At 41.7% G+C, this 22,431-nt stretch overlaps 1 protein-coding gene across 1 annotated transcript in view; it reads left to right on the forward strand.

The window, feature by feature from the left end:
- TGFBR3 (transforming growth factor beta receptor 3) overlaps window positions 1–22,431 on the forward strand; it is a 212,983-nt gene that overhangs the window by 166,441 nt on the left and 24,111 nt on the right. Inside the window, exons 8-14 of the mRNA XM_017855795.1 lie at window positions 4,533–4,722; window positions 6,433–6,770; window positions 7,193–7,345; window positions 9,612–9,752; window positions 9,923–10,081; window positions 13,626–13,925; window positions 17,412–17,532. Coding sequence (XP_017711284.1) covers window positions 4,533–4,722; window positions 6,433–6,770; window positions 7,193–7,345; window positions 9,612–9,752; window positions 9,923–10,081; window positions 13,626–13,925; window positions 17,412–17,532 — 1,402 coding nt within the window. The remainder of the gene's footprint in view (window positions 1–4,532; window positions 4,723–6,432; window positions 6,771–7,192; window positions 7,346–9,611; window positions 9,753–9,922; window positions 10,082–13,625; window positions 13,926–17,411; window positions 17,533–22,431) is intronic.

Below are 22,431 nucleotides of genomic sequence, written 5' to 3' on the forward strand. Positions count from 1 at the left end.
ACACATATTTTAATTTTAAAGTAATCGTTTCTGGTTCTCGCGGGTTTTTTTTTTTAAACTTTGCTAGGATCCCATTGAGCCATCATATGTAATGGTGATACATTAATTTGTTGTCAAGCCCAAAGCCTAGCCATGATCTGAAGTCAGAGATGTTTTGATTGCCGTCTCTGGCCTGGCATGAGGGGTGTTGGTGACCTGGGATGTCTGCTGCTTTTGCTGCCTGGCACACCGGCCAAATGTTTTTAATTTCAGAATAACAAAAACAGGAAAGGGAATCATGCTTTGAAAGGCAACAGCATACGGTACATTTTAATTCCCTGCTGGAGTTCTTGTGTAAATATTCTTTCAGCCTTGACCCTTCAATGGCTCTTTCTCTCCCTGAGTATGTGTGCGTGGCCCATGGCAGTCCTGAAGTTCACTTTGAATGTCCCCATCTCTCATATGAATCAGAAAGGCTAGAAATGAGATTGCTCATCCCAGTGCAGGATCTGTTTATGTTCCTCTCCTTGGCTGTACTCTTGTTCCAGGCCAATTTTGGACAATGCATGACAACATTACTAAACAATTAGGTAATGTTTCATGATGGTCTTTTTTATTCTCCCAACCAGTTGATGCTTTGTGATTTTCTAATTCCCTGTTTCAGATGTGAATTCTGACTGTGCTGTGAGGGAAAGGCAATCTCACTGACCTCCTACAAAAGTTTAAATTAGTGTTTAGGAAGGGGGCAGTGGTTTATAGAAACCTTGTTTCTAGTTGTTTCCTTTAGAGACAGCATAGTGGAATGGAAAGAATCTTGACTTCATGCCAGACAGGGCTAGATTTAAATCCCATCTCCAATGATTACTACTCCTAGTAGATATTGTGCAGTCTAACTGATGAACACTGAGTCTGTTTGGTCATCTGTGAAATGGGTATGATGATAGTACTCACCTTGAGTTTGTGGTTCATTAGCTGAGTTCGTTTGTTCATTTATTCGCCAAGTACTTGTTAAGGGCCTGTAGGGTATTTCAACTAAAGCACTGGACACAGGGCCTGCACATGTAAGTTCTCAGCTACATGTGTTGCTTCTGTGAGTCTTAGGTTCTCCTTCTCTAACAGGAATGGTAATGCCTGTTTCCTTATATTATGGAAGAGAAATAAAATAATACATGCCTAGCAGAGTGCCTGCCATAAAAAGGGGGTTCATCTTCCTTCCATAAATAACTCTTTCAGGTGTCTATAGGAACAATTAAGGTGCTTCTCTAAACGAGGTGAAAAGAAAGAAAAAAGTCTACTCAGGGAGTTGTAAGGAGCCTGATGGAGTAATTTAAAGAAGAGCACCATTAAACATGGATATCTTATGCCTGTGTGTGTTGGGGGTGGGGCATAGGCAGAATGTGCCCTCCAGATGACGAAATGGTCAAAAGAGGTGCAAAGAGCCAGGCAGTGGGCAAGAATGGGAACACTGGAGGTGTCTACATTGCCTTGTCCAGCTCTGGCTCTTTTCTCAGGTCCTCTGTGGACTATGCATAATCACTTTTATGGTAGGAAGAACCTCTAAAACATAAAAGAATAGATGGAGGAAACGTGTTAGAGGTTTCCTATTATGTTATTTCATGTGGCCTCAGGACTTCAGGGTTGATGATTGGCAGCTTGTTCTTAGAGAAGACATTTTTTAAAATCCCAGTGGGCATATGCACTACCCTCTCTGGCCGTTCCCTTCCCTAGTCCTCCCTCCCTTATGCCATCAGTTCAGATGCAAATATGGGGGTGTGTGGAGGCACTTAGACTCAACTCCTCATCTTTCATGAAGATATGGCTGGAAAAGATGGTGGTGGTTTTTGGAGCCCCCCTTGTACACCTGCATTTGGACTAGCTCCACTAAAGCTGGAAAAAGCCTAGGGGCTTCCAGAGGTACAATGTGAGAATTTGCTCAAAGCTGGGAACCACCAGCTTGTCTGCTATTGTCCCAAGCCTTGCTGCTTTACAAATGTGTAGATAGATGTCGGGTCTTTTAAGTTCCCAGACGTAATCAAAATGACATGTATTGACAGCTCCTAGATTTAATGTGGAAAGGTACAAACAGCGCGTTCCACATTGGTGCAAAGGGACAGGTGGCAGTTATGATGATAGTGTTCTGGAAATATGATACTTTCTCAGTTGTCCAACAACATGAAAGACTAGGGCAGATGAGAGCAGGCAATATTGTTTAGGCCAATTGTGATTCCAGCCAATCAAAATGACATGTAGTTCTGAAAGGCTGGAAGAAGCTGTACCTAAAAAACTACTGTTGACTAAATGAATAAAAACTTCTAAGAATAAATTGGAACTTTCATTATCTTATTTTAGCCTCCTTGCCTGCCTGCCTGCCTGCCCGCTCCAAAGTCGACAAAACAATCCTTCTGCAGTATTTCAAATGCCCCGCCGCCCTCTTCCTTCCTTCCTTGTCCTTCCTTCCTTCCTTTCCTTCCTTCCTTCCTTCCTTTTTTGTTTCTTTCCTCCCTAGCCCTTCTTTACCCTAAGGAGATTTTTTCTGAATTGGAGTAAGAGCTAAAATATTCTGAATCTATTAAACTGAATTTACAAATGACTGCAGAAGTTGGTTAAAGTTCTGTCTGGTTCCTTTGCATGTAGTATTTGTGACTGGTGAGTCTGGCAGTATTCCCACACATAAGCACTTTAGGTAATAGAAAAATATACTGAATGAGATCCTTTAAGCTTTGAGTTGAAATATATGTGGCTTCAGCCAATATCCCACAACCACATAGGCCAAGAGAACTTAGAGCCTGTGAATCTTTTAGGGTTTTACAGTGGGAAAGGATTAATATTTAGTCATGTTAGGGGCAAACAGAATGGGAAACAAATGAGGAATTTAGGAAAAATGCTGCATGCATGCAGGAGAAAAATCACTGGGCATGGAAATTAAAGTGATTTTTATACAGCATGAAAATGGTGTAATCTGCATGCTAGAAGGGCTTTCCAGCCCTGTTGGTGCAGTTGTTGAAAATATGGTGCCTTTCCTTTGGGGTCCCCTCTGCAGCATTCAGCTCTCTCACCCTCTGATGAGAGCACTGCCACAGGAGTCAGCAGTTGATGTATAAATTTACCTTCCATGTCCTTGTTGAATAACCTGGTTGAGTAGAGTCCATTTATATCCTTTCCCAAAATATTTCTATCATTTTATTTTGTAATTGATTATCCAGTGAAAGCTAATCTTTTTTTTTTTTTTAAGGCAGGGTCTCACTGTGTCACCCAGGCTAGAGTGCAGTGGCATGACCATAGCTCACTGCAACCTGTAACTCACGGGCTCAGGTGATCCTCCCACCTCAGCCTCCTGAGTAGCTTGGACTGCAGGAAAATGCCACCATGCCTGGCTAATTTTAAAATTTTTGTAGAGATGGGATCTTACTGTGTTATGCAGGTTGGTCTCAAACTCTTGGGCTCAAGCAATCCTTCCTCCTCAGCCTCCCCAAATGCTAGGATTATAGGTGTGAGCTATTGCACCCATCTCTGAAAGCTAATCTTAAGACCTACTTGTATTACTGGATAAAATAGTGATACTTAAGGGGAGAGTAACCTAAATTAATTAATATTTAGAATAGAAGATGTAAGTATATTTGTTTCATAGAATTGGCAAACGAATACAATTATAGAATTGTTCATTGATCATACATTTTAGATGAAATATAAACATTGGTTGTTTTACCATGTGGAATTTAATAGTTTATATAGATGGGATAGTCTCCACACTGAAGTACAGTGTTGAGCATATAATATGTTTCAGTCAGTGAGGGACCATATATACGACAGTGGTCTTATCAGATTGTAATACCATATTTTTACTGTACCTTTTCTATGTTTAGATGCACAAATACCGACCTTTGTGTTACTATTGCCTGCAGTATTCAGTGCAGTAACATGCTGTGCAGGTTTGTAGCCTAGGAGCAATAGGCTGTACCATATAGCCTAGGTGGGTAGTAGGCTGTACCATGTAGGTTTGTGTAAGTACACTCTATGATGTTCACACAATGACTAAATCACCTAATGATGCATTTCTCAGAACATATCTCCATTGTTAAGTGGGTGTAACTGACTGTGCTTTCATTGAAATCTAGGGGAAGAGGAAGTAGAAGCATGGCAATTTGAGGGCAATATAACATGTCTGTCTGTATACTTCATATGTCATTTTAAGTAAAAAGGGAAAGTTTATTATACATATTTACTGTGTGTGTTAATCATTTAAACATTAGACTAACTGTATAGTTATAGCTAGGTATACTTACTATGTAACTACTTACATGTCATTGGATGATTTTTTTATCAGCATAGGCAATACAAATAGTATGATCAAGCAGCATGGGTAGATGTCTTTTAATCTGCTATTAAAAGTTTTTCACATCATCATTCTTAGCCCAAGGAAAATAGGGGTCAAAAGAATAAATAATTCACTCATACACAATATAGAATCTACTTATTTCAGATATTTAATTTTTATTATCTAAAGTACTGTTTAATTTTAGACTCATGAGTGAATTTTTTTGCTATATCTTCAGGCTCCTAACAGTATTGGCTTTGGAAAAGAGAGTGAAAGATCTATGACAATGACCAAATCAATAAGAGATGACATTCCTTCAACCCAAGGGAATCTGGTGAAGTGGGCTTTGGACAATGGCTATAGTCCAATAACTTCATACACAATGGCTCCTGTGGCTAATAGATTTCATCTTCGGCTTGAAAATAATGGTAAGTTAGAATTTTTTAAGTTATATAAAAAATATCCTCCAAATGAAGCTTTTCCAGTGAGGAACTGTCATTTCAGTTTATATGTTGCTGTTTTTCTCTTGCATGTTTTAATAATTTGACTACTTTTTATCGGAAGGCTTAAAATTACCTAGAAAGAGATTTTGAGGAAACTGTAATACAGATTTTCAGTGACATAGAGTTGAATGCATATTCAGAGAACTTTGTTATAGGTTATCTTCAGTGTGACTACATTAGGTTCTTCTCTCTGAGGCACCTAATGGCCACTTATGGCTAAGAATACAGAAGAGTTAAGACTGCAGGAAAGAAGTTCATGGTCAAAGGCTGTATCTTTTAGGAGAATAGTCACGAGGACTCATACTTGGGCATTCATACCCAGAGGGAAGGCAGGAGTTACTACCCCAGTTGGATGGGGTGGAAAGCCAAGGCTCAGCAAATTCTTGAGGTTTTCTAGAGTCTTACAGCTAGCATGACTTGAAAGCCTAGTTTTCTGATCCCTAGACCTGTTCCTCAGCTCATGGTACCACCACTGAGTGAAATGCCAATAGAATAAAGATTAGGAATACAGGTTCAAGCACCAGCTCTACCATTTAGTCACTGTTTGGGGAGAAGTTGCTTCACCTCTGAGCCACAGATATTTTTTCAGTAATAAGGGGAAAATAATAGGACTGACCTTACAGGGTTGTTGTGAAGGTTTTGTGAAAGTACAGATTAAAACCCTACAAAGCTATGACTTATTTTGGACCCTTACAGCTCTAGCGTCCTTTCCAAAGAATACTATTAAAGGGGAGATAATGTCCAACTGTCATCTTCACTTCCAGCTTCCACTGAGATGGATTTGACCTAAAGTATACATCAGTTGGCCTTAGATAGTAGATATAAAGAAAACTGGGGAAATTATTATTTTAATTGTTAGAAATATGAAAAAATGTTGAGTATTGATTATATGGAAATACATCTCTCCCTTTGAAGGAATGAGTGTGTCTACGCAGCTCTTTCTTATCTTTCAAGGGAATACATTCTAAAAGGCCAAGGTACCAGATACCTGTTAAAATGTGGCTGTCAAAAAGCAGGTGGCGACGTAATTTTCACATACCAATATTGTTTCAAGACATCCTTACAGAAACTATTAAAAAGATTCCCTTGATTCAAGGAAAGCATTTTAGTGGCATTTGAGTGGAATAATATTGCCCCATGTAACTTACTCAAATCACAGATTTTTCTAGCTTGGACAGCCTTAGAAACTGTCTCCTCCATTGGCTCTCAGCCTTAGGTGCACATTGCAGTTACACATGGGGAGCTTAAAACATATCAGTGATTGGGTACCACCCCAGAGAGTCTGAGTTTAAATTGTTTGGGGTACAACCTGGGCATAGGAATATTTTTTAAAGCTCCCAAGTGATTTTCATGTGTAGCCAAAGTTAAGAACTTTCCAACCGCTTAATTTAAAAAACTGGAAAAGCAAATTTGAGGCACAGAGAAGCAAGCCGCTTGCCCAAAGCCACTGAGGTAGTTAGAGAGAACACCAGGACTAGAATTCAGGCTTCTAGACTTCTAATGACTTTTATACATTGCTTATTAAAAGTCATTTTACACCTGCCCATTCTATGCTAATTCCTCCTGTTCTGCCTGTAATGATGTTGGTTGTGGCCTGGCATCAAACACTGATGATGTTTCGCCTTCTGTCACCAGCAGAGGAGATGGGAGATGAGGAAGTCCACACTATTCCTCCTGAGCTACGGATCCTGCTGGACCCTGGTGCCCTGCCTGCCCTGCAGAACCCACCCATCCAGGGAGGGGGAGGCCAAAATGGAGGCCTTCCCTTTCCTTTCCCAGATATTTCCAGGAGAGTCTGGAATGAAGAGGGAGAAGATGGGCTCCCTAGGCCAAAGGACCCTGTCATTCCCAGCATACAGTTGTTTCCTGGTCTCAGAGAGCCAGAAGAGGTGCAAGGGAGTGTGGATATTGCCCTGTCTGTCAAATGTGACAATGAGAAGATGATCGTGGCTGTAGAAAAAGATTCTTTTCAGGTCAGTGCAGTTGCTTACAGGAGGGAAGAGAGGCCACCTCCTTTCTCATCTGGTCCCAGTCTGCATCTGTAATTTCTCCCTATCTCTTTCATTTTTGAACTCCAGAGGCTTGATACTGTTTTCTCAGTTGGATGGGCCTACTTCCCCTTGGCTGCGATTCTCACCCGGTTCCTGTTGTTCTCAGTGACGGGGGGGTTCCAGATCCACGTGTGTCAATATTTTGCTATTGAATTGCCAAGGCCAACAGATATTACCCTTGGGCTGTTGAGAGGTGGGCAGCTGGGAAGAGATATGTGGGGAAGGGAAGGAAGCAGGCCTCTTGTCGCCTGTCCTTGGAAGACCAGGCAGTTGTCAATTGTGTCAGTTATGCAACAGAACTGCCTGTGGGCCTCTGACTATGTCTTCGGTGGTTGTTGTTTTAGGCCAGTGGCTACTCGGGGATGGACGTCACCCTGCTGGATCCTACCTGCAAGGCCAAGATGAATGGCACACACTTTGTTTTGGAGTCTCCCCTGAATGGCTGTGGTACGCGGCCCCGGTGGTCAGCCCTTGATGGTGTGGTCTACTATAACTCTGTGAGTGTTTTCCAGAACAAAGCTTTGCCCTTTGCCAGAGCCTGGCTGTGTGCTCCCTGAAAATTAGACTTAACGTTTCTTTGAAGATGAAGAAGGTTTTTACCCCAGGCCTGAACAAAGCCAAGTGTCAGTTCTCAACAAAATGGATGTACTTTGACCCTGAACTCGTTTCAAAAGAACTTTAAAGTGCTGATTTTGCATTTTGGGTTTTACTTTTAATGGTAAAAATAAGGCTCAGAGATCCCTGTGTCCACCTTTGACACAGGGTGGGTTCGGGTGGGGAGGTGGTGTCTTCTGAGTGCCATATCCAGCTTTGACATGGGGTGGCTGAGCTGTGGCTGCTAGTTTGACCCAATCCAGAGAAGAGAGGCTAGCAATCAGGTGCTCTGGTCAGCGCAGTTCCTGTGAGAAATGGCTCTCCCATGAGCCCAAGTATATTGCTCCTCAGAGAATCTTAGATTGTTGGAGCTGCAAAGAACCTAAGATGAGCTTATTCAGCTTCGTTTCACCAGGTGAGGAAACTGAACTCCAAGAAGTTAAAAAGACTTGCTTTTTTAAACTCCAGGGATGGGCTCATGGCAGAGCCAGGACGACTGAATCCAACTTCCTGACCTCGCGTCCACTAATCTTTCCTAGACACCAGGCTAGGCCCTACTAACCTCCTTTTGTTACTCAAATCATTATTTTATTAACCTTTGACCTCCTGATAATTACAGCATGAATTTTCTTTCAGTTATTCAGTGTCTACAGATATAATGAATGTCATATAATACTGAAATACTTGATTATGGCATTTTAAAACTGTGGTCCAAGTTAACACCAATGAGTGGCTACAGTAATAGGTCCGTTAAGTTTAAAAAAAAAAAAGTGCCTGTTGCTTCAGGAGAGAAAGGCATGTAATGATCCCTTAAAGTTCCTTTTTTTCTCACATATTTTTCTTTTCTTTATTATGATCTTTGAGTTTAGCAATATCCTAGATGCTTCCTTTAATTGGCATCAGTACTTTCTTTTTTTTTTTTTTAGATGGAGTCTCGCTGTGTCTCCCAGACTGGAGTGCAGTGGCACAATCTCGGCTCACTGCAAGCTCCACCTCCCGGGTTCACGCCATTCTCCTGCCTCAGCCTCCCGAGTAGCTGGGACTACAGGCGCCCGCCACCTTGCCCGGCTAATTGTTTGTATTTTAGTAGAGACAGGGTTTCACCGTGTTAGCCAGGATGGTCTCGATCTCCTGACCTCGTGATCCACCCGCCTCGGCCTCCCAAAGTGCTGGGATTACAGGCGTGAACCACCGTGCCCGGCGGCATCAGTACTTTCTGTGGAGGACCTGGTACAGAGAGAAAGGCAGTTTTTTGTTTTTTTTCTTCCCATCCTACTCTCTTCGGGGACTATTTTAGCTGTTCTCACCAATTGTAATTGTAGTAATTTTCAGACTTACTATATATTTCTATTCTGTAGCATGTTCAGAATCCAAGCATGTGAAGCAAGAGAAATTAGGATTTCATTTATGGAGTAACAACCCTTGGGTGAATTTTCTCATCCTATTTAGAAATAATCCAGGAATCATACTTTCAACCTATGTCAAGATAGATTCCTGGAATATATCTGCAGGTGGATAGTGAAAAAGATGGAAAAAAAAAGATTCCTGGAATAAAACATATTCTTTTCCACATCCATACACCATAGAGAAGGATTTCTTCGGAAAGAAATGAGCAAAAGTTAGAGGGGTATAAGAGCACAGCAATGAAGAGAAGATGTGCTCCATAGTAAACATTAGGTCCTTCGCTGCTGACTTCAACCACACTTTCTACAACTCTTACAGGATATATATAACGAAGCTCCTTGTATTAATTAACTTAGTACGTCTTAGAGTTTTTAATATAAAGACTCTTAAGGGGAAGCCCCTTCTCACGGTATAGGCAAGCCTCTTGACAACTCCATTCAACTCCATTCTAGTATCTGGTGTTTTCCCATCATTTGAAGTAATTTGTCATTATTCAATATGGTTACAACATGAATATTTATTTTTCACAAGACAATACAAATAATAGTTTAGCTTTTAACTTGAACCTGCATTGGGCTTCTCCTTATTCTTCATCGCTTTGAAGATAAAATTCGAAAAAGCTTGGAGGTTATTTTATTTTTTTTGTCTTAAAGTCAGATTTTCAATTTGCATCAGAATCATTACATGAGTGTTTGTGTGAGGCAGAACCAAATGCATATGGTTTGGTGTTTTTATAACACTGACTGTGCTTTCTTTGCCTTTTAGATTGTGATACAGGTTCCAGCCCTTGGGGACAGTAGTGGTTGGCCAGATGGTTATGAAGATCTGGAGTCAGGTGATAATGGATTTCCGGGAGATATGGATGAAGGAGATGCTTCCCTGTTCACCCGACCTGAAATTGTGGTGGTACGTGTTTGTTATCAGCGGGGGGTTTGTGGAAAATGCTGTCTATTTTGTTTTTAGTTAGGGACTATCTGAAAATAAAATCAGATGTTAAAGGCTAAAGCTCATGAAGCTACAGGGCCTTCATCCTTCATGCGACTGTTATTAATCTTCCTGTGGGTTGTTTTTTCCAGTTTAACTGCAGCCTGCAGCAGGTGAGGAACCCCAACAGCTTCCAGGAACAGCCCCATGGAAACATCACCTTCAACATGGAGCTTTACAACACTGACCTCTTTTTGGTGCCCTCCCAGGGGGTCTTCTCTGTGGCAGAGAATGGACACGTTTATGTTGAGGTGAGACCTGAAAGTTAGCCTTGAGCTTTTAGGTTAGCGCTGAGCTGTAGTTCCTTAGTCATCAGCTAAAATACCCTGTACAGACCTCTTCCTATCCTGTCTCACAGACCTTCACCAGGTCTGATGAGGACTTGGCTCGGAGAACACTTCCAGGTTGACTTCTGACCAAAGCAGGAAATTTCAAGATGTAATACATTATGCTAAGTGAAGACAGTGTTTTGTAGACGAATGTTTAAAAAAAAAAAAAAAAAAAAAAAAATTGGCAAGTATGAATTCTGTTGGTAAAGCCCTGTCCTTTGCTTTTGGAACAGTTGTTCAGTAGTTGCAGTGTTAGAGTTAACCATGGAATATTTTAAAACCACCTCATATGTTATCTTTTATTTCTTTTTTTTTTCCCTGCATAGTCCCCTTGGCTCCCAGCATGGCAGCCAAATCCCTGTGGGTCCCTGCCGCCACTGAAACTGACTTGTTATCTTTTAAATTGCACTCACTTTTAAGTGAAATGCTATGTGCTATTATAACTCATGAAAAATTTTTTTCTAGATCATGATCTAAGTATCTGTATACACTTATTAAAACTATTTCCATATATATAATGTTAATAATCATTTGCAGCCTAAATCTGGAATCTGGAGTGACTACAGAATATTAGGCAGTCGTGGTAAAAATGAAATAACAACATCTAACATTTGCTACAGATTTATTATGTGCCAAACATAGTTGTAAGTTGTAAGTATTGCAGCGGTTACTTACTCTTTAGAGCCATCCCATGAGGGAGGCTAATAATATCTTCATTTTATGGATGAGAAAACTGAGGCACAAATTTGTCTTGAGGCCACACAGCTGGTACTAGGGGAGTTCAGATTCAGTGCTCATAGGCCGCCTGGCTCCAGAGCTCTGACCGTTCTTCGCTGGATACGACTATCATTTATCTCCAAAGTGCCATTTGAAAGGGGAGAAAACATAACGTCTTATCAGTGCAAACATCCAGGTTCAGAGATTGGATTCTAGAAAAGATAAATGTCCTTATGGCACCAGGATGTCTATTGTTTCTTGTGCCCTGGGTACAAACTTTCATGTTTCAACCTTAGTGTTTCCAGTGGGCATATCATCTGTTGGTCTTATGGGAAGGTCCTCATCTAATGAGCTGGTTTTGGTGCTGAGCTGCAAGCTCAGTTTCATAGTGGGAGGGGTGAGAAGCTTAAAGGGTCAAATTGGGATACTTCCGCATGTTAAAAGTGACTTTGGTGCACGTGTTTCTGTTTTGGAAAGACATATAACTCTCACATTTGCACTGACTCTGGGACAGAGCCTGCTGGTGCTAGATGTTGTTTTCCTTGATCATATGGATTCGGCCCCTCCCCCATTCTGAGTTCTCTTTCTTTGAGCACACCTTCTTTCTCCATTGGGGAAAATATACTGCCTTCTACATGCTTTTCCTAAGCCAAGATGGCTGTTTTTCTCTTGCTTTTCTGGCTGTATAGTTCACATGGGCAGTTGGTCAACAGCTCTCTTGTGCTGTGGATTTCAGGGGTGCTGCATAACTGCAGATTGTTCTTTTCCAAATCTATGCCTGGCTTTGCTCATTTATGCTAATCAGTGGTCAGTCTTCCTCCTGTACCTTACCCTGGATATTTTGAGTTTTTCCTCCATCCCTCAAATGTGGCTTACTTGAAGAGTGTTATTGGTAGGTTTTTTTTTTCCCCATTCTTGTTTTCCCATTTATGCCTATGCCTTTTCATATATCACCTATATTTCTCATAGTTTATCCTCTATTCCCTCTACTAATAGGTCCCTTGGCTCCCAGCATGGCAGCATTTACTGATGCTCTGGTAGCTGTGTTGTTTGCATGTAACTTTTACTTTGCTAATTTTCACAATTATGATATCTCATGGGTATTCATGTTCTCGTTCTGTAAGTGAGGAAACTGAGTCTCAGTGCCCAGCACGTGAGCAGGAGAGCATGTGGTTTTTATGAGCTCGTCTCACTGCAAAGCCTGTAGTCCTTCTCTTGCTCACTTCTGGTCTAAAAGTGAAATCTTTTTTAGTAAAAGGTTTGCTGATAATTTATATATATAAATTATATATGTAAAATATATTTTAAAATAATATATTTTTTTTCCCTCTGCTACAAAGGTATCTCTTTTTGGGATACCTTAGACATTCTGCCACTACATACTTTCCTTTGAGATTAGAGAAAAGATTTGCGGTCCCTGTTTTACACATTTTGGCATGTGGGTTCTGAGTTCATGTTAAAGGGCAGTTTTTAGTAATAGCATATATGTAGTTTGCCACCTTTCCAAGATAGAGTATCTTGTTTTTCAGAAGTATTGCAAAAATACTGAAGTGTTAGTATTTACACTTCCTCTTAGCATCCTCTTCATTAGCATCTTCATTGTTGCGTGTCCTGCAGTTCACCACCACGTCGGAACTTTTCACAGCAGTGCTGTGGATTCAAAGCCCCATGTGATGTCAGGGGTTTCCCCCTGGGTATCTCAGCGCGGAATGTCTGTATCTATCTCTGTGCTTTTGAAATGATTCTGGGGCTGCTGGTCTATGGGTAAGGACTTAGCTGTTTCTACAAGTGTTACAGTTTATTTTGATCCTAAATTTAGTCAAAGAATGAGGCATAGCAGGGAGGGGCAGTTCATGCAGTGATCCACGTGTCACCAAATGGAGAATCTAGTCTGGTCTGGGGATTTTAGCTAAGTTTAGGATAGTTGAGGTTTGAATTCTGTTTACACTTGGCTAAACATTACTTCCTGTTTCTAAAGAAAAGAACCTTAACAAAATCTGGACGTAGCCCATACAAATGTTTTCAAAGGGGGAAGTATAAATGAGTCGGAAACGTTTCCAGATTAGATTTCCCCTAAACTACTCCTGGGCTTGTGGAGTGAAGGGGGAGTACTTGGCAAGGCTGATTTGGATCTGCCAGCAGCTGGGACACTTTACCAGGCCCATGATGGCCTCCAGGTTGCACTGTCACTGACACCCGGCACCAGAGCCAGCTCTGCCTCCTCACCAGTGAAGCAGGATTCTCATCAGGCTTCCTCTGACTTTTTGCAGTTTAGAAGCTCAGTCTTCCTGCCTAGGTTAAGTTTGCCACTGAACTCTATTTTTTGGTCAATTTTAAAAAAGAGCTTAGCTTCCAAGTGTTGTACTATTAAAACATTAGGGACTCTGCCTATTGGTGTTTTATTTACTTTGGAAAATCCACTTTAAATGCAAAATACGCTTTTATTTGTAGCTCTCAGAGGACTTACTGGGAGGTGGAAGAGACTTACTCATCTTGTATTTGAATCTAACGGACTAACATTTGAACGAAATAATTCACTGTCACCATCCATATCAAATTGAAATGGAAAATATCTTTTTCTTTCAACGTTTGTATGTGTTACTTTTGTAATGAGAAAGAAGGCTATAAATATGGTATGAAGATAAAGCAGTGTGTCATCTGAAGGGCTGTGTTGGCATATGGTCCTTGTGCCTAAAGTGGAAGTGAGATGCTAACTCATTTCCTAATTCATCTTTCTGTCCTTTTGTAGGTATCTGTTACTAAGGCTGAACAGGAACTGGGATTTGCCATCCAAACATGCTTTATCTCTCCATATTCGAACCCTGATAGGATGTCTCATTACACCATTATTGAGAATATTTGTCCTAAAGATGAATCTGTGAAATTCTATAGTCCCAAGAGAGTGCACTTTCCTATCCCGCAAGCCGACATGGATAAGAAGCGATTCAGCTTTGTCTTCAAGCCCGTCTTCAACACCTCACTGCTCTTTCTACAGTGTGAGCTGACACTGTGTACCAAGACAGAGAAGCACCCCCAGAAGTTGCCTAAGGTTTGTGGGCCTTCATCCATTCAGTTGGTTATTTTGGCATGTTTAGGTGAGGCAGAAAAGTTTAATCCCAAGGTCTTGCAGGTTGAGGTTTTTGTTTTGGAACTGCCCAACGGAAGTACTAAAGTCAGTATTAGCAGGGAACTGTGAGTTTTATGGAGTCTTAGATAATAAATCCTGACAGCATGATTTTCTTTTTTCCATGCGAGCTACTTAGTAGTACCTTACGAGTAATAAATCAAGACTGTTTTTCATGGAGGGAGAGGTCTGGCTTTATCTTTGCTTTTCAGATAGTTTGCAGTGCCAAAAATACAGCAAGCCGAAAGGACAAGTTCATTGTGAGAACTAATTTTTCCAGGTCCTGCTGAGACTGGCATTGTAATTGTTTTTTAACCTTTTCTGTGTGAATTATAAGGTTGACTTGTCTCAGGGAGACTTCTAAGGGAAACTAACAAATAATTTAGCTTTTCTCAGTTTCATACCAGTTCATCATATTTGCCTCCTGTCACTCTCCAGATTGAATGGTCTGTTGCCATTACAAAAAGCAGAACCATTTGACCTTGGTGGAATGCCTATGATAGGGGAGATCTGCAAGATTAATGTTGATACGCATTAGGTTGGCCTTGTATATGAAAGGTATCTTCTGCCATAGTTTTGTTTCTGTGATCTGCCATAATTATGTATAATTTCATATATGCATTTATTCTGTGGCTATCTCACACAGAGTAAACTGATTTCCAATTCTTTCGTAGTATATATCAATGTCTAAAAGGCTAAGAATCAAGCAGTATTATTAATAATGTATGTATGGAATTTAACTCACAAATTGTCTTAGATATGGAGGTGGGAGGAAAAACTATCATTTCCAAATAGATTACAATTGATCTGAATTCCTTGCATCATTGTATTTCCCCTGGGCATCCTTTTCTCTGATAATACCCAAGAGAATTTTGTTTGCATATGAAAATAGAGCAGATACGATCATAATCATTGAGGAGCACATATACAGTGATTTAGACTGTATTCCTCAGTTTGCTTTTGCGGCAGTGATGCCTTAGCCTTGTGGGCATTCGCCATCAGGGTTGGGGCTTAGTGGACAGTGGTAGAGAGCCATGGGGAGCTTCATGTATGGCTACAGGACCAGCTGCTTCCTGTGGGCAGAAGGGTAACATTTAAGGGTTAGAGGTCTTGGAGGGGAGGGCTAGCAGTTACCAGGGATCTTTACTGTGGCTTTGGCTGTTACTTCTCTCTGACCTGGCCTGAAACAGCCCAGCTTCATGTGTGTTAATCTGGGAAAATTAATCCTAAAATTTTCTTCCAGAACACTCTTAAGGAGAGTTCTAAACCTCAGGGGAATGACATAATGGGATGTAACCCTAAACCTTAAGTTGCTATTTAAGATAGCATGGAAAGAGCCTGGGATTGAGAAGGAGGGTCTGCTGCCACCAATGGGACTTAAAGTCAGCCCCTGGACCCCTCAGAGTCTGTATTTCCTCATTTATAAAACTGTTATAATCATACCTGGCTTCTCTCCTCGGTAGAGGAGCAAATAGGACAGTAGGTACAATGACAGTCCACCCTTTATCCATCAGAGGCTTGGATGAGCTGTTACCACTGTCTTCCTGTTTGCTGCTTATAGGTAATATTTTCACATTTCTATTATTTTCTGAGTGCTTTCTGTGACAAAAGAGAGAGCCAAAGCATCTTCTAGGAAGAGGTCTCAGAGATTGTTGAGACCAGCCCTGCCCTTTGCTGATGAAACTGAGACCCAGAGAGTAGAGTGTCTTGCCCAGGGTCACAGACAACTGAGTTAAATGTAGAATCATAGACTCTTGCTCAACTGAAGAGCTCAGTAGGAAAGTAACAGTAAACTGAAACAGGAAAGCAAAATGCAAATCTTGTCAATCATCGTGCCTCTCCACAGAAAATGTGTTGTTTTTCTTTACAAGAGGGCTCTTGTTAAAGGCTTTTCTCTTTTGAGGGGTGGGGTGGGGCAGTGAGTGTTGTCTTATAAGAAGTGTCTGACTAGCATATTGCTCAGAGCAGCAATGACAGCAAGGCCTAAAGTCTTTGCTCTTTTGTGTTTGGAAAAGATGGAACTCAATTAGCTTTTTGGGAGGCCTGCTATCGATGTTTAAAATGATGGATGTATAATGTCTTCTTGCCATAGAAGCTGTCATTTACTTTAGAGTTATACCTATTAGGCTGGGCGTGGGCTCATGCCTGTCATCCTAGCACTTTGGGAGGCTGAGGTGGGCAGATCACTGGGAGTTCGAGACCAGCCTGGTCAACGTAGCGAGACCCTTGTCACTACTATATATATATTAGCTGGGTATAGTGGTGCACACCTGTAGTCCCAGCTACTGGGGAGGCTGAGGCAGGAGTATGACTTGAGCCTATGATGCCAAGGCTGCAGTGACCCATGATTGTACCACTGCACTCCAGCCTAGGTAACACAGCAAAGCCCTGTCTCAAGAAAAATAAAAAAGAATTATACCTATTGATAAGTGTAGACAAGAAACCAAAGTTATTTTAAAGAAAAAGTGGGGAGTGTGATCATATCTTTTCAAAACAGATGTAGTGGGCCTGGGCATGCTCGTTAATAGGTCTGAGGCCTTGAAATAGAATAGAAGCAGCTGACCTCATGGCTTCCACAACCTGGACACAGCTCCCCATGATCTTCATTTTGAAACATTAAAAGCAGATGACCCTAGAAAGTTTAGTCTTACATAAGCCTATACCAGGATTAAAAATGAAACAAACTCAACAACATAATTATCTTTTTGGACAAAAATATAAAATCTGTCACCTTCATAATGCAATAGAGACAGTCCCCATACAACCATTCTGTTTTTCACTCTAAGTAAAGTATTCAATAAATTATGTGAGCTGGTCAACACCTCGTTATGAAATAAGCTTTGTGTTACGTGATTTATCCAACTGTAGGGTAATCTGAGTGTTCTGAGCATGTTTAAAGCAGGCTGGACTAAGCTATGTTGTTCGTACTTTAGGTGTATTAAATGCATTTTCAACTTAGTGATATTTTCAGTTTACAACGGGCTTGTCAAGATGTAACCTCATCATTAGCTGAGGAACACCTTTACAGGAAATTTCCCACAATCACCAATCACAAACATGAACCGTGTATATGAAGCCAGCTTGGTGAGGACCAACACTAGGCATATAGTTTTCTGTTTTCAAACTAACACAAAATGTTTAGTTTTGTGGGAAGAGGGGCAGGGGGAGGACAATATTGAGAAGCTATCCAGTGATATTTGCATCTTCAGGTACAACCAAAAATCCACTGGGCCTGCTGTGATATCTCCCAGGTTATTTGGTGTTCTCTGAAAAATACCCCCCTTCTTGCTTTTCTGTAGTGAACGACTGTGTGCTGTCTGATAAAAGGCCACAGGACAGCTGTGCAGGTAGAGCTGGTGAAGGCACTTTTGAGCAGCCCCTGATTCTGTGCTTTGCTCTGCCTCTCTGCAGTGCGTGCCTCCTGATGAAGCCTGCACCTCGCTGGACGCCTCGATAATCTGGGCTATGATGCAGAATAAGAAGACGTTCACCAAGCCCCTTGCTGTGATCCACCATGAAGTAGAATCTAAAGGTGTGCTTCGGGAGGCACGATCAGAGCATGGGGCCTGAGCGCTGCTCGTTAAGAAGACCCAATACTGTAAATCAAAGTCCAGTTTTATTCACAAGATAACTAAAGGGCCAGTTAGTTATTTTAGAAGACCATTCTTTGCCCGAAGAGTCCTTTCTTTAGCTGGTTCTCTTATAGCCATTATGGCTTAGTTGTAAGTAATCTATTTGAAAATGATTTCCTTTGTAAAAGATATCAGGTCTAGGTTGTTCCTGTCATAAGGTCACTCTCCCTTGCATTCAAATATGCTTCCTTGAGTATGCAAAAAAGGGTTCTGGTTAGTCCCATGTCCTGGGAATTGCACACAATCCACAGTTCATCTTTCTGTGATCTACTACTAAAGGTTATGCTGGCTATAACCTATTGTATTGCTCTATCAAAATTGCAGATGCCTTTGAGAATATGTGAACATTATTCATCTTAGGTGTAACAGATGAGAACCACTGCCCAAATGCATCTTATAATTCAGTTTTCAGAATTTTGCACAACCACATTTGTTGCTTGACACCAAGCGTGCCCCTTTCTCCACAAGCAGGAACATTCAGCAAGCTGTATCTTCTGTGAGAAAAGGAAGGATGTGCCCTAAGGGGTGTGGCATCAGTACCTAAGAGGACAGGCAGGGCAGAGCCAGACCTGGCATGGGCCTGGCCCGCCAGAGCAGCAGAGAGGCAGAGCTGGGCCCTAACAAATGTTAGGAGTGGATATATGAGGCCCTGTGGGCGGTGAGAAGAGCATCTGACAAGGACCTGCGTCATAGCTCCAAGGGGTATAAACAAGCAAGAACACACCAGGCAGCTGGCAGTGTCTGAGGGGTGGAACCAAATGTCACATGGGATATCTAGGCAATCACAGTTGTCACCATCTAGAAACATTGATATCTAAGGGTGTCAAACCGAGAGAAGGCTGGGAGAGTGAAAGTAGATTCCAAACAGGATTAGATATTTCAGGGTTAGAGCTACAGGCTGCCTCTTGCCATTCTGAGGGGCACAGAGGAACCTGGGCACAAAGGGCCTTGACAAAAGCCAGCACGCTGTCTGGCTCCAGTTGCTGGGCATTAGCTGGAAGATCTGCTGGGTGGTGCTGACACCAGATCTAGGGTTTGGGGTGGCCCTGGCATGGCATTCCTGATCTGAGCGTGTTGGATTGGGATTTGGCAAGACTAGGCAGCAGGGGTGACCCTGGACAGTGGGCAGGACCTACCAGAACAGAGGCATGTGGGTACTGTCTAGTGTCTTATTTGGTTGACTAACCTTTGTGAAAACAGCTGTGCCATTCCAATTGTGATACCTGGTGGTGGCATCTGCCCCCTTCCTATGAATGTATGTACGCCCTCAAAATGGCAGAAGAGTGTAGGTGGCAGGCACACTGGATTGGAGCTGGGAGCTTAAGGCACTGCTTTTAGCTTTCTCTGCTAACTGGCTGTGGGACCTTGGAGAACGCCCCCTACCACCACCTCTTTGGGTTTCATTTTCTTTATCTGGAAAGGAGAGGTTTGGACTGGGTGACTTCCAAAAGGTCCTTTCAGTTGTAATACTCAACTATTCTGTTTGAAGAAGCAAAATAATCTTTAATTCATTTTCCTGGCTGTCCTAAAGTTGGTGTGAAATGTACATGAGATGTTCTCGGCAAGATTTTTGTTGTTGTTGTTGTTTTACTTTTATGGATTGGTTTTCAACCATTTGAAAGTTATAACAGACCCAGTCTTTATATAAATGGATGGTCCAAATAGTTCCTTTTTATTGGGTTCAGGAAAAATAAATTGTGTTGCAGAGTAATCACAATTCGGCAGCAGCTGGCTCTGTTTTGTACTATGGAAGTGGTTTCCTTTACCAGAAAGGGGTCCCAATTCAGACCCCAAGAGAGGGTTCTTAGATTTCACCCAAGAAAGAATTTGGGGATGAGTCCACAGAGTAAAGTGAAAGCAAGTTTATTAGAGACGTAAAGAAACAAAAGAATGGCTCCTCCATAGACAAAGCAGCCCCGGAGGCTGCTCGTTGCTATTTTTATGGTTATTTCTTGATCATGTGCTAAACAAGGGGTGGATAATTCATGAGTTGTCCTGGAAAGGGGCAGGCAATTCCTGGAACTAGGGTTCCTCCCCTTTTTAGACCATATAGGGTAACCTCTAGGCTTTGCTATGACATTTGTAAACTGTCATGGTGCTGGTGGGAGTGTCTTTTAGCTTGGTAATGTATTATAATTAGTGTATAATGAGCAGTGAGGACAACCAGAGGTCACTGTCATTGCCATCTTGGTTTTGGGGGTTTTCGGCCAGCTTCTTTACTGCATCCTGCTTTATCAGCAGAGTCTTTATGACCTGTATCTTGTGACCTCCTCTCTCATCCTGTGACTGAGAATGCCTGACCTCCTGGGAAGGCAGCCCAGTAGGCCTCGGCCTCATTTTACCCGGCCCTATTCAAGGTAGAGTCACTCTGGTTCAAACGTCTCTGACAATTTAACAATAAGAGCAGCTACCTCGGATTCCATCTGTTACTCGTAACTATTTTGAGAGAGGTAATTCTGCTAGTAATTGAAGGCAGCAGCTTGCTTTTTCCCATGCCAGACAATAATTAGGCATTAATATTGCAGCAGTATAACTTCCAGCAATTCATCCATTCTTCTTTGGAGCCTGGTGGTGTTTTCTAAGTAATTTCTTTTGCAAATTAGGTAATTACTTTTATTTAAACTTAGTATAATTGTACTGAGAGTTCAATGTTTTCTTACGATAGTTCAAGAGGAAAGTTTTATCAAATATCAAAGCAATTTTATGAGATTTGCTCATTGAGACTAGATTTTAGTTGAGAAGCATGTGGGTGAAGAAAGTGTATTACTTAGGTTTGTTAAATAAATTGAGGAGGTTAAACTGTAGGCCAGCTTCCCAGGGGCTGTATGCAAATTCTCTTTCTAACTTTGCACTGACTGGGGTAAGTGTTCTGGCAGGTTTCAGCTCTGTGTGACTCCTCTCACCTTTTATGTTTATTTTCTTTTGACTCTAAATCATTTCTCCTCAATGCAGACCATTGGAGCCTATGCCTTCTGCCTCAAAGTGAATTGGAGTAGTCATTTGAAAAGAGACTGTGGGCCGGGCGCAATGGCTCATGCCTGTAATCCCAGCACTTTGGGAGGCCAAAGCAAGTGGATCACGAGGTCAGGAGTTCAAGACCAGCCTGGCCAACATGGTGAAACCCTGTCTCTACTAAAAAAAAATAAATACAAAAAATTAGCCGGGCATGGTGGCACACGCCGATAATCCCAGCTACTCTGGAGGCTGAGGCATGAGAATTGCTTAAACCTGGGAGGCAGAGGTTACAGTGAGCTAAGATCGCACCACTGTACTTCAGCCTGGGGGACAGAGCAAAAGTCCGTCTCAAAAAAAAAAAAAGGGAGACTGTGACCATTTGTCTAATTGCATTGGTTTATTTGAATAATAACAGATCACGAATGTCCTTCCTGCCAGACAGCTTTATGTCCCCTTACTGTAGAATCTATGACTTTTTGGGTAAAAATTTCCCAACCGATGGGACACTTCACTGTGCTTTTACTACATAGGTGCTCTTTGAAGGCCATGCCAAAACTCCAGCTTTCCCTGGTCATTTGCTTCATCTTATTTTTCACCACTTGGATTTTCTGGGACAGCAGATCAAGGCTCTGGTTGGCAACCTCACAGCCAGGCAGAGAGCTGCTCTGTGGCCACCCCTGCCAATAGCATTGACATACTTCAGTGTTTCTTCTGTGGACAGGAAAGTAGGCAATCAAGACTACAAAAATATTTCTGGATTCCTCCTCTGGGCCACTGTTTTTAATTGAACCTTCCTGAGCACATCTTTGCCACTTTTGATCTCTAAGTCCTTTGGGAATCAGTGTTGGGTTAGCAGTCTTTTACCATTTAGATTTTTAACAATAGATGAAAGTTTAAAGCTGATGATGATAGTGATGGAGATGAGGATGATGATCTAACATTTGTTGAGCATTTACTTTGTGCAAGGCTCTGTGCTAAATGCTTTATGTGGATTATTATATTTTATCCTCATAGCACCTCTGTATAGAGATAACTTGCCCAAGGGCACACAGCATATAAATGGTGGATCTGGGATTCAAATTCAGGCACTGTGATTCCAGAACCTGTGCTCTTAAACCCTATGCCTTATTCCAGATGGAGGTTGTGTCTAGTTTTTACTGAAAACTAGAATCATATGCATCTATGTCTTCACATCCCTCTCCCTGCCCCACTTCTCCCTTTTCTTGCTTTCTTTTTTTTATTTTATTTTATTTATTTATTTATTTTTTTGAGACAAAGTCTCACTCTGTCGCCCAGACTGGAGTGCAGCAGCACAATCTCGGCTCACTGCAACCTCCACCTCCTGGATTCAAGCGCTTCTTCTGCCTCAGCCTCCTGAGTAGCTAGGATCACAGGCACCCACCACCACACCTGGCTAATTGTTGCATTTTTAGTAGAGACTGGGTTTCACCATGTTGCCCAGGCTGGTCTCAAACTCCTGACCTCAGGTGATTTTCCGCCCACCTCAGCCTCCCAAAGTGCTGGGATTACAGGCGTGAGCCACTGCACCCGGCCCGCTTCTCCCTTTTCACACCATATCACATTAGTATTCAAGGTAACACCCCAAATACCCTAATAATTATGAACTAAAAGGAAGATGAAAGATTTTAGGAAAAATGTCTGTTCACCCAAAGGGTTAAAATGTTGGGAAATGTGTAACCTGGTTAGCAGAGTATTAAAGTTCAGGAGAAGTTCCATGATTTTCAATAGTAACTCACAGAAAAAGCCCGGAAGACATAAATAGTTTATGCATATTATGGTTTATGGCAAAACATTTAAAATAGTTGAGGGAGTGCCATCCTACC

This window comes from Rhinopithecus bieti, unplaced genomic scaffold, assembly GCF_001698545.2.
Source record: "Rhinopithecus bieti isolate Rb0 unplaced genomic scaffold, ASM169854v2 scaffold_41619, whole genome shotgun sequence".
NCBI lineage: Eukaryota > Metazoa > Chordata > Mammalia > Primates > Cercopithecidae > Rhinopithecus > Rhinopithecus bieti.